Here is a 13,225-nt window from a genome sequence, read left to right as displayed (position 1 = left end):
AATATGCATTTTTAAAAATTTCTTTATTAATATTTCAGTATGAATCATTACATCCCATTTTGCATTCACTCACAGAATTCATGCTGCTAAAAGGTATTATAAGGCACCCTTGGTAACAAGGCAGAACTAAATATTGCAAATTATTAAATATAAGAGTCTAAGTTAGAACATATTGGTATTGCCTTAGCACTCTATTCAAGCCAAATCCTGTTTCTAGAGCGTCTCAATATAAATTAAAGCAATAAATTGTTGAGAAAATGTGGCAAAGCCTTCAGATAGTCGTTTTGAATGTACTTGAGTCCATGATATGTGATCCATCAAAAGTCTTATTATCTGAACTGAATCAAGAATAAATATTTCCATAATATGCATTTAGTCAAGATCCTGCTCCTTGCAAACCTCTGTTCTCTTGTCTCCCTCAGTTTATGTTACCCCCACTGCTCAGAGTACTCTTCCCCACGTACATCCAACATTAAGCAAACTCTCACTTACACCAAGTTTCAGAATTCTCTTGCAAATCCTTTTTTAGAGCTTGCATGGTAGCTTTTGTTTATAAATAATTCCAGAAGTTTGGGAAGGTTCAAGACTGGCTAAGGGAAAAGTGTTGCTAAAATTTACCTCATTGGTTTCCGTTCCGTCTGTTTTAACGTACATGATGCGATAGCCATTTATGTTTTTGGAAGCAGGGTCCCATGAGAGCTTAGCACTGTTGTGTCCAACATCTGAAAATTTCAAGTTTGCTGGTGGACTGAGAGGCACTTGAAAAGAAAAGAGGTAAAACCATGAAAGTGATCCCAGGTTTTAGCTGTGAAATTTTTCATGTCTTAATAATAAATAGTATGTTTTCCATTCAGAATTTTATATCACCAGTATTTCTATTCAAAGGCCTTCATAAATAGAGGTACAAAAGTATTTAAAGGCAGATAAAAGAGCTTAGCTCTTTACTGAAACAGAGCCTCCAGATTTGTTAAATGCATCTCAACTGATACTGAAAAAGAAATGTTATGATGTTGTTCACTGTAGATATCATAGCAAGATCTAGCCTGCAGAACACTTGCAAAAGATTTGGGGTTGTATGTGTGAATTAATTTATGCCAGCTAGTACTTCATCCTATATGCATTTGGTTTTCATGTGTATCCCAGCAAAAATACTTCATGACAGTAGAATTTGGGCAAAAAACCTTCTGAATCCTAAAACATCTTGATATAAGGGTAAGTTTATCCAAAAAGCATAACCAGCTGATAAAATCTCAAAAAATGCTACTTTTTACCTGTACCAACCCTTTCTGTTAGGAAACCTTAGCTGTTTCCCAACAATAATCCCAGTTAAAGTGGTACTTTTATTCTATATATTCCTTGACTGTCACGAGCTGAAGGAAAATGAGGTCATGCAAGAGACAGTCTCAGATTACATCCACTTCTTCACACCGCAGAAAGCAATTTGTGCTGTCTGTTACTCTCAGCAGTAGATTCTGTATTAGTCCAACATCTGCTACTTTCCTCTGAATTATAAAACCTTTTGCTATCCATCCTGCCTTCACACACACACTCCTCACCAGTCCACGTGGACAGATAAATATCAGCACTTCAGAAGCTGCTTCCCTCACACAATAGCACCTGGGAAAAAGCAAAGATTTTAAAGGCCTCATATATTCTGTGAGTTCTCTAGCCAGGCCATTTATCAATCCAGAATCTGCAACCAGCTCAGGAACAGTGAAGTCAACTTGGCTCTGAGAAAAGAGAAGACGGGAACACACTGGAACTGTAGTAGATGGGTTTGCCACACATTCTGGCATTCAACATATTCCTCTGAGTCTGGTGAAGGAGTATCACGTGCTGGCCTTCTTTTCTACTTTCTGTCACTCATGAAATGCACTTCATTCCACCACCCAGGTCATACAACAGCTCCTTCCTCTTGGAGCCAACCTCCTGACAGCATTGCTCTCAAACAGACAGGCAGTCCTGGTGCCAGACTTACGTGATATTTACAGAGAGTCTTGGATGAGTCCCGGCCCCAAAATGAAACTACACCCTAGAATCAGCTTGCTGAGCTCTGTTTGGCATAGGGAAGGTTTCCCTACAGTAACCAAGATGATACAATGAATTTAGTATTATTTACTAAACATAGATTATTAGATAATACACCTAATACTACAGCAAATTTGGCAGATCACTCTTCAGGCAGATATATGCTCCAGGAAGAAAATACCAGGTAGTCTATTCATTAATTGTAAGACAGAATAATCTCACTGAAATAGAAAGGGAAAAAAAACCAAACCAAAACAAACAAAGAATAAAAAACCTACCAAAGAAAACCCACACAAAAAACGAAAGAAGCTTAAATCAGATTCTGGACAGGTAAGACATTACTGTTGAACACCAACAATGTGGGACAAGCATGATCACCAGGAGCCTTCTCCCTCCCAGATTGCCCCACTGCCTGATTCATCAAAGCCTGCTAGCAGAGGGTTTATTTGAATCGCTGCATATGACAGAATCCATCTTCTTTCAGTCCTATAGACCAGAGATGGCTGCATTGTGTCATCCTAAAAAGAAATGAAGGTAGCAGAGAAGTGAGGATTTCTTTTTTATTCTGGTCTAGTAGCAGCAGTAGTGATGATACTAACATATGTTCCAAGCTTCTGTGATCAGACACTGGTCATGAAAGCTCAGCTTGTGCCAATGTATCTGGAATTTGTATGTGATCTTCCATCCAATGTGTTAGCCAGGTTTGGAGGTCTGCATTCTCTAAGACTCTCCATATGGGATGAAGTGAATAGAAGCTGGCACAGTGAAAAACTACATAAACTACTGTTTAGAGAAATTAAAATCTGATACTGGGGGAATATTGGCCAAAGGCCAGGGTGGGACATTTCAAGGTGACAAACATGCCCAAGTTGCAGTAGTTTGCTATTGTGACTTGTCTGTCCACAACTGTCCTCCTAGAGGACACCCAGCAAACACCTTTCTTAGAGCTTCCTCCACTATTGCTTGCTGACCTTAGAAGGAATTGCTCTGGAGTTTATCTTTCCTAGCATTCGCATGCCTGAACTGCTCTCACTTATTAAATGCAAGTCACTTTCACCCTGACTGGGTTACTCATGCCAGGAGCACAAAATAAGAGGATTCACTCACTCCCCTGCTGGGAGCAATAGAGATGTCACTGAATGCAGTCCCAGAAATGTCCCAGAAGCACAGTTGCTTATTTTCAATTCCTTTGTCTTCCAAAGGCTGGAGCTATTTAGAGAGCTGACATACAGTCTGTGTAGTTTGCAGAGGACAGAATTTAGCTGGCAAAATTCTTGCTGCTTATTAGAAACACACCATCTATCATGAGTGCACAGGCGCTTTCTAACCCTCCATTTACCAGATGTTAGGCAGCAGGGGTTGGACAGAAATCTTCTCTTTGCTTCTTTTCTGTCTGTACTACTACTGAGCCAGAGGAATGACTTTCTCCATATGAGCAGGCTCACACACACACCTGGTTTTCTAGCTAGAGGAGGCTAAACAGAGCATGTTTCTGTTTTTGCCATGAAGGTCTATGTGGTGACCTTCATTCACCTTCAGCATGTTCAGAAAACTGTCAGGAATTTAACCAAGATCAATGCGGACATCCATAGGACCACTACCAATGAGAGAGACAAGTTCACAAACCTTGCAAAAACAAGCTGGTTTGTAGAAATCCTCAGTCCCTGTAAATTGAGTATCCACAGTGAGAAACTTACATAAAGAGCTTGCTCAAGTGTTCAAATCAGATAATTAAATGTTTGTTCTAATACATGCAAAGACCATTCTGAAGTTTTGTTATCACTGAAGTGAATATAGATTTGAGCTACCTACATGTAGTTTCTTGTCCTGTGAGGGGATCACTAGCTTCTTCTCCAAACATGGCATAAACTGTGACTGTATATTCTGTATTTGGCAATAGTCCATCCAGTTCCAGATCTGTTGAGGTCTCCCCAATTTTTATCTAAAAACACCATGAATCAAAAAAGATACATTATTTATGAATTAGTTTATAATGAGGAATAATGCCAGTCAAAAACTTGAAATAGATATATGATCAATTTTCTACTGAGCATTTGTCTGACACTGCTTGCAGCGCTTTGCCGAAGGTTTTGGGATTTTGCACAATAATTAAAAGACTAAAGCTTTCAAAAAGCCATAAGCCAACACAGGTAAAAGGACTTTAAAATGACTAACCACATTAGTGATGATAAAATATGCCTCTCCAGAATGAGCAGCTACTAAGGCCTTTACCCATCTACCTTTTCTTATTCCCACTCACATCTACACTTTGGTTCATCTTCAGTCACAAATCTGAAAATCACATTAACTCATTGGAGGAGTTGATTCCTATGCACACCGAGGCTCAGATTTGTTGCTATTTGTATCATTTTCCTTTTCCACCTATTTGTGGAATAGTATACCCACATTAACATGGATTGTACTTATTTCTTTGGGGTAAAGCTCAGTCCTCCTGAAGCAGCCAGTTCTCAGGGAGGCCCCACTTTTAACAGAATGATGTGCTCACAGTCACTGCTTTGGCAGTGAGCACAAGTCTGTGCTGGCTTTCAGTAGCTTCATGCCCCCTTTGCAAGCTCACATGCCTCTGCATGTTTTATAGTGTTCTTGCTAAGCACAGATATTGCCCATAACCTCAATAATACATTTAGAAACTTGAGTGTGGAAATTTTTAAATCCTAGACCAGAAGTTCCATTGGTTTTACCATGTTAGTGACAGAACACTAAACTTTACCTTCTCCCCCCTTTTTTTCCTTTGAAAGAAAGCCTACTAAAATCACTTTTGACTAAAGATGTTATCTTTACATTTAAAGACAAAGAAAACAAATTATGTTTTTCCTTCAGACCTAAAAGTTTTACTTATATTTAAAGCCCCTGATAAGAGCAAAGGCTAAAGTTCATATTCTTCTAATAGCACACTTAGGAGAGATCTTAGTTTTACTTTATTTTTTCAAGTGTTAGTTCTAGATGATGATACAATATCACTTCATACAATATTTCAAAAGAGTCACATATATTCAGTTTAATTTGTTGCATTTTTATGACAATTACATAGAAATAACCAACTGGCATTTGCACTTTATTCATAGCCTGTGACACATACAGTACTTAATCAAGTCATGGGAAAAACCCCAAGTATTTGCTGATCACATTGGAGGTTTAAGAACATGTACGAGTCTGTTCTTTAAAATACTTTTTTTTTTTTAATTAACTGCTATTGAAATGAAAGCATGATACATCACCTCCTTCTCATCTGCTGCCAATCCTTCTGTGAGGGGAGCGTAGAGGATCATGTACCCTGTGGCCCCCAGGACCCCATTCCACCTCACCCTCATGCTGCTCTGGGACACGTCGTACAGCTGCAGATCCGAGGCCATTGGCAAGGCAACTGCAGTGGAACAAGAGACAGACACTTCATTTCTCTCACTTGAACAACCAGCTATTCTTCAAACTGTTTTACCCCAGGAAACACACAGGAATATAGCTGTCTCCAGGCATGGAAGTGCTGTCTGTACCCTACAAATAAGATCTAAGTGGTGCATAAAAGAACTCAGAATCAGAGAAACAAGGAAATGCTAACCCAAATCAATTCTAATGCCAGGGCAGATTTATGCCTCACAAAGCATTTCAGCACAGTGGCTATTAGGAACCAGCAGCAGTTTTAAGTGGTGGCTCTTTCAGGGAGTAAATCCCAAACCAGAGGGTGGCTGTGACAGGCCCTGGAAAAACCCTGGATAAGTACACTGCACAGAGCAAAATATTTTGGCTGTAAACTTCATTCCACCATCCAGGTCATAACCAGTTGCCTGTTTAAGGCCTGGACTCTCCAATGGCACCAAGGCCAGTATCAGTGGGATTATGCAAATATGGGTATTTCCATTGCAAATCATGGCAAATGCTGTCCTGGTGAGGGAGAGCCAGCTGAGTGAAATTCAAACAATTACTAAGAGATTTACTTGAGGATTTAAGGCACTGATACCAGAACAGAGCACCAAACTGAGTTTCCAAATGTTTCTTTTCATTTCTGTAACTCTTTAGAGTAGTATTTTGCACTTTCCTGGTTATCCTCACTTTATTCTTCTCACAGAATAACATCCCATGGCTTCTCCACTGCTGGTACACCACTGAAGAATCCCACCAAAATATCCAGGCAGAATATGGAGAAATATTCAGGCATGAATATGGAGAGATATGAAGGAACTTTGACTTCTCCTTTGGAATTTATACATTGAGAATAGCCCTCAAAATGACTGGAATGGTCTGAAAGAACAGAAGGCAATTGCTAACTGATACAAAACCTTTCCTATTTGAATTCTGAAGAATCTGACCTGCACATAAATATTCAGGAACAAATTCTAATTTCAGTCACAGAGGTTCTCTGGGCTCCTTGTCCAAGAAAAGCTGAACACTGTCAAGTTGGTATCTCCAAGTACATCTCTTATATTATGCTCAACAAGCTCTAAAAGAGTTCTAACACAACCATGGCAGCCTCATCCTTTCCTGTTCATTGAAGCTGTTCACTCAGTTTTGTCATTCATGCCTGTGAACAGTGGCAAAACTTCAGCCCAGGCTTCTCTTGAGGTTTCTGTTTCCAGGTTACTCAACCTACCCCTCCAAACCTTTTTCAACCTACCTCCATCCTGTTCTTGTATTGATTTATATTCCCATGAATTCTCACAATTTCTCTAATTACAGGGAGAAACTACCCATGAACACTTTCAAATTTACTTCAGTGTCCTTGCTCAGAGCTCCACTCACACTTTGCATCACATTGTTTTATTCCTGTTCAAACTGCCCCAGGGTCACAGTGAGAGTATCCATCACCTGTTCTTCCCCTTATTTTGACTCTAAAAAACCTATAGGAAAAGTGTCCTCCAACTGTAACTTATGACTTGCATTTTCAGTCTCAACAGAATGGTAGATACTCTGACAATATATATAAAACTTAACAAAGAGGTGACTGGAAATAAAACATGGCGTTTTCTAGTGGAATTTTCAGCCAAAGAGCTCAGAATCTCAGATATAAATATTGACTAGATAATGCTGTTTTGCATCTTGGACAGTTACCAGACTATCCTAATATTCAGGTAACATAGGGATAAATTAAACCAACTAAAACCAGCTGGAACAAACTAAACCTGGTAAAAAACATATTTTTAGCAAATTAATATGTGAATTAATTTCATATTTATTTCAATTTAGAAGTGACTATGAAATCACAAAACTTTCTACTTATCTGTACATTATGCATACATCTGTTTAGATTGCACATACCTGTAAACTATTTTGAATGTTCTATATAAACAAATGCAATTGGTCACTATTTTAATCTGTCTCTCACACAGGCAGGAATGTAAACTACAATTTTCCATAATTCTCCATAATATCAGAAAAGTAAAAAAAAAAATACTTTAAAATTGCAAGTATTTTTAGCATGTAGAGTGATTAACACTTGCACATGTCAGACTATTACTTCCAACACACTATCAAAGACAGCTGTATAAAATATTGGATGCTGCATGACCTTGGGGTGTGATCTGATCAAATCTCTGAAAGCAGCAGGGCTGGTCTCTGTCAGAACTTGACTGGGTGACTTCAAAGGAATACCAGGTGCAATACAAAACAATCATGTTGGCTCAGTATGTGACTGTTCTCTAAGTTTCAATAAATTAAACAGGTCCTAACACTGCCTCATGGGGTATTAGCATGGCAGGAGATAACATTCTGGGGGACTGAGACTAAAAGAAAACTAGAATAATTTTGTAAGATTCTATTTTGTTTTCAGATTGAGAAGATTAGCACTGACACAGAATCAAAGAGCCACTGAGGATGAAAGGCACCTCTTGAGGTCATCTGGTCTAATTAACTTCCCTGTTCAGTCAGGTTCAGATAAAGCAGATTGCTCAGAACCTTGTCCAGTTGGGCTTGAAATATCTCCAGAGATGCAGACTTCACAACTTCTCTGGACAATTATTCCAGTATTTGACCACCATTACAATAAAACTATCTCTTCTTCTGTTCAAATTTAATTTAATGGGCTTTTAATTTGTGCCCATTGGCTCTTGACCTGCTAATAAGCACCACTAAGAAAAGTCTGGCTCACTCTTCTTCATTTCTTCACATCAGGGATTTTGACACATTGACAAGATCACCTGAGCCTTCTTCAGGCTGAAGAGTCTAGCTGAAAGATGTGCCAAGCCCTTAATCATCTTTACAGCCCTCCACTGAAGTCACTACAGAAAGTTCACATCTGTCTTGTGTTGGGGAACCCAGCACAGACCAGGCATCCAGGTGTGGCCTCATCAGTGCTGAGCAGAAGGCAAGAATCATCAGCTCCCTAAAGCTGCTGACAATCATTTTCTAATGCAATCCAGAAGGCTCTTGGCCTTCTTTGTGACAAAGGAGCTCTGCTGGTCCACAGTCAGTTTGTTGTTTCCCAGGACCCCCAGGTCCTTCTCTGCAGAGCTCTCTCGGTGTGTAGTGACACGTGGGGCTCTCACTCACTGGGATCAGGACTTCACACTTTCCTTTTTTTGAAACGCGTAGGGTTAAACTTGTTTTCTTCTTCACATTGCTTGCCAGATTCAGCTCCAGGTTGGCTTTGGCTTTTTTAAACTTACCCATGCAAGATCAGACAGCAGCTTTATACTTCTCCTGGGTCATTTGCCTCTTCTTATACATCACTTATTTCTTTTTGATGTCTGAGTTCCGTTACAAGCTTCTTGATTATCCATGAGAGTCTCCAGTTAGCTGGCTACCAACTGGCAAGCAGGGACCTTTCCTGAGCTTGTAGGATGTGATCTCCTCCTCCACCATTAGTTCTTCCTTGTTTCTATGTATGAGCTGCAGCAGAGCACCTTCTCTTGCTGGCTCCTTGATCACTTGGGTCAGGACAGTGGTAAAGCACTATAGAAATCCTGTAGATTTCTTGAGCCCTGCTGCTCTGTTATACTACACATGGACTTCTTGTCTCCTAGTCTGAATTATAAAGTTACTCTTTATTTCCATTCCTAATATTTTCATACTTACTAAAAACTCTTGCACTTTGTATGCAAATACATAAAACTGTAAATGTATTAAGTCTTACAATATCCCAAGGCATCATTTTACAGACAGAAAAAAATTAAATCATTGAGAAAGAAACTTACAGAGTCGCCTTGCAATCTTTGGTAGTGGCAGGAATCATATGCAGGTATTTCAGGTCCCACCTAAATCTCCACTCCTCCAGCTACAAATCTAGTTTGTAAAACTTGGCTCCACACCCAAAACATAGGAATGTTCTAATTTAGGGTTCAATACAACTGACTTCAATAGTTCAGCCCAGAGATAAAGCCTTTCTCAGTGTTTAAATATCCACAGAGCATTCGGAGTTAGGAACTTAGCCCAGACTTATTAAAACAAAATTTAATTTAAGACAAATGCACTAAAATAAGATAAATTGAGAAAGACTCCCTTCTCTGTTTATTTCTCACAAAGACTAATCCCTACAGAGTCTGACTAAATGCAGACAGTCAAATCTGCAACAAACCCACTAAGGATACTCACGTGTGGTTTCCGTTCCACGGAGGCCCTCGCTGGCAGCATTGGAGTAGATAGCAAACACAGCTATCTGGTACTCAGTTAAAGACATCAGGTTTTTCAGAACTGCTGTTGATTCACTTCCATCTACCACGACCTGTTCAAAAGAAAATTTAACTAGATATGCATAAAGCAAACAAACTATATTACCATAACGTTAATCAATCCCTCTTTCTGGCAATTTTTACACTGTATTAAAGTTCAGTTCATGCTGCACTTATATATGGCAAAGTGTCTGAAAAGAACAGCAACCATATACATAGTCAAAATGTTTATCTGTTATAAATAACCATTCAGAACAAAGGAAGAGCTTAGCTGAACAAAGTGTGTGGGATACAATTTAAGGATGTGTATGTGGCACTTTTTGATATAATATCATCATAAATATTCCTTTAGTACTACATGTATACACACACAGAGGGTACTTGAATATTGCATCAATACATATCCCTCCTAAGCTAGTTTTAGTGCAAAAGAAAACAAAATATAACCTCAGTAAAATCCTTTTGCTCTTCTACACTTCTGTTCAACTTGGTAAGTTGTCACCTGAAGTCAAAAGCTTGTTCCACTGTGTTTTTTCCATCTCCAAAACATTGAAGTTCCATCCAAATAAACAATTCCCTCCAAATTTTCAATGACCAATTGTAGATGTTCCAAAATGTACCATCTTCCTTTTATGAACACTTTATTTCTTTGAACTGAAAATGTGGCTTACCATCACCTCCTAAACCTCTTCTGTTCTTGCAAACTGAGTGGTGCAGGAGGTGTTGGTGGAATTGTTTCAAGTAACCATGTGTAAGGAAAAATTCAGGCACTTCACCCCATGCCTCGAAAGGGATTATTATTACAGCACTTAATTTACTTTAAATTGTATGGCTGATATGTAGCCTGGCTATTACCTAACTTTTGTCACCAACCAGTGTGACCAACCTCCTTTCTGGAGCCCTCATAGGGAATTTCAGGGTGTATTTAAAAGAGGACCACAGATTTCCTGTCTGGTAAGTCTCCCCTGCTGCATGAAAAACTTCTGGGCATCTTTTCCTTCTATTACCTCTTCTGGCTGCCCTCCTCGAGTGGGGTAGTACACCACTCTGTACTTTTCCACTTTGCCTGGTGCATGGGTCCAGCTGACCCGGAAGCCTCTGGCTGTCACCTCCGATGTGACCAAATCCGAAGGAGTCCCAAGAGAAGCAATTGTTCCTAGGTTGGAGACAACACAATTTTTTATTCTCTTCTGCATAATAATTGCTTGGTTTGTTATATTTGCTGAAGCTCTAAATATTCTTCCTCATCAGAAAATCAAATAATTGGCTAAATAAATAAATAATTTATTTAGGTTATTTTCAACAGAAACAAGTAATAATGTGTACTGCACAAGGAGTTTGGGATTAAACCTCTCTGGTCTTTCATTAACCTTTATATGAAAAAGACAAAAATACAACATTAAGCCTTCCTGACCTTCTTCCCATCACTATTTCCAGACCATTCTGCTGGGTTTTCTTTCAGGTTACTTTCCTCCCAGTCATGAAAAACTTACGAGTACATATACAGCTGTGATCTCCTGTGCTCGTCAGCAGGTTGGAAATTGATACTGCCTGTCAGTCTGCTGCAGAGACACAGTGAAAGGTGATCTTCTCTGGCAATCATTTTCCACAAAGATCTCTCATCTATCCACGGTTTTTCCATTTTCTTCTGCTCAAGAGAACCTTCCTTATTGCTATATATTACATATATCTATATATTATATTGACTATCTATTCAATGTATAAATATATATTATATTCCATATATCCATATATATTATGAGAGAGGGAGAGAATAACTGAGCAATTCTATGCTATTAAGGAATCACAAACTAATAAACAGAAACAAAATCCACTGAAACCTTTTGGAAAGAAAAGCCTCAGGTAGAACTGTATTTCTGGCAAATTGCAACATTTTTTCATAGCCATTTCTTTTCTTCAGAAAAGCCAAAATAATTGTAGTCAGAGGAGGCTTTTTCATATAAGAACAATTTTCTTTCTTGCCATCATTTCTTGTGAACCAAAATGTATTATTTGTGTATTAAATAAAAGAAAAAAAAATCCATCAAGAGGAGGGACAAATTAAATAGTTGAAACTCCTGAGTACTTAAAGACAGTAAAAACATTAAGTTAGGGGATGGAAAGCACAGCACGAACATAGCAATTCCATGTCCAACTGTTAAACTAATTAATCGTCAAAACTCTGTATTAGAAAAATGTTTCCTTACCCGCCACTTGGAAATAGTTACAGCAGAATGAATGTACTTTTTTTTTACTACCAAATACCATAATATTTACCTCTACTAAAAACAAAGAACAAAAGATCAGAGATATCTAAGCAGGAATAAAACATAGCTAGGAAAACAACTTCCCTGACAGTGGAAGCAAAAGAATATATAGCATGAGTCTAGTGCCAGAAGCCAGCCCTGAACTGAAGGTACTTAATTTGTAGCTCTAGCTCATCATAAGTTACATTAAATCTTGTTTCTGTTCACCTTTGATTTCCTTTTCCTGCTCCTCTACTCGTGAGCACACGGTTCTGGTAAGACCTTCCACGATGGTATGCATGAAGTTAAAGTCAGCCACGTTGTAGACATGTGTGCTGTCAGGCTCAGAGGCAATCTCTTTCAGTTCATTTATATCTGCATTCTTTACACCTTTTATTAAAAGGAAAATAAAACATTTGCAGTGAAAAAGAAGAAAATCTTGTATACAGAGGGATTGATAAAACATTACTAATATAAAATTCTATTTGTTCTAATGACCAACTACAAATTGCTCTGTTTTTAAGCTGTCAATGCAAGATGTTATAATTTCTGCCAGTGTAATGGCATCTTTTCAGCTGTCTCATGAAAATGGGGCAACTATGTATACTGCTAAATTCCAGTTATAAAAATGTTATAAGCAATGCTTATAAAAGATACAATTTAATGATGATAGTTATTGGATACAGAGAGAAAAGAACACTTCCTTAGTGCCACCAGCAAGAGATACAAATACACCAGAGTGCAGTGGGACATGTACATGGATATGGCAGAATACACACCAATAGCAAACAGCTCTATGCCAGCATCTCGTAGGTTTTTAGCAGGAGGGATAACATCATCCTGGGACTTCCCATCAGTAATCAGTATCCCGATTTTAGATACTCCAGGTCTTGCACCTGCTTCAGGCTTAAAGCTGTTTTCCAAAATGTAAGTTAAGGCAAGACCTAAAAAAGAAAACATTTTAAAAGACTTTGACAGATGAAAACATTAGTTTTGCCAATATCACAGTGTTTGTTTTTCTACTCAATGTAAAAATTCTAATGAAGAATAAGCATAAAAGAAGAACTGATTTTCTGAAAAATTAAATTCCAACAGCAGCCTAACCTACAGAGAAGCTGAAATTTATTTTTAGCAGTGTTTTGATCAATCAATGTATTTTAACTGGCGATGAAAACCTAAATTGATATTTCTGCAAATATGTAATCTTTTTTTTCTTACTCTACAAAGTTCTACAAAGTTCAAACAGGAAGTTTCCTCTCCTACCTATATTGCTTATATGGAAGCACATGCTCTGGATAGCTTAGTAAATCCTCATGCTACAGACAATCTTAC

General features: G+C 38.4%; 1 protein-coding gene across 5 annotated transcripts in view; it reads right to left on the bottom strand.

Annotated features, from left to right (window-relative positions):
• COL14A1 (collagen type XIV alpha 1 chain) overlaps positions 1-13,225 on the bottom strand; it is a 110,107-nt gene that overhangs the window by 62,654 nt on the left and 34,228 nt on the right. For all 5 annotated transcript variants that reach the window (XM_021546489.4, XM_085572481.1, XM_085572482.1 and 2 more), the window contains exons 8-14: positions 12,673-12,837; positions 12,122-12,283; positions 10,655-10,803; positions 9,571-9,700; positions 5,268-5,413; positions 3,841-3,970; positions 619-758 (exon numbers count right to left, since the gene is read on the bottom strand). In XM_021546489.4, coding sequence (XP_021402164.1) covers positions 619-758; positions 3,841-3,970; positions 5,268-5,413; positions 9,571-9,700; positions 10,655-10,803; positions 12,122-12,283; positions 12,673-12,837 — 1,022 coding nt within the window. The remainder of the gene's footprint in view (positions 1-618; positions 759-3,840; positions 3,971-5,267; positions 5,414-9,570; positions 9,701-10,654; positions 10,804-12,121; positions 12,284-12,672; positions 12,838-13,225) is intronic.

The sequence above is a fragment of the Lonchura striata genome, chromosome 2 (genome assembly GCF_050655825.1).
Source record: "Lonchura striata isolate lonStrDom1 chromosome 2, ASM5065582v1, whole genome shotgun sequence".
Taxonomy (NCBI): domain Eukaryota; kingdom Metazoa; phylum Chordata; class Aves; order Passeriformes; family Estrildidae; genus Lonchura; species Lonchura striata.
Note: the sequence above shows the minus strand (reverse complement) of the source record. Positions and strands in the feature narration are given on the sequence as shown.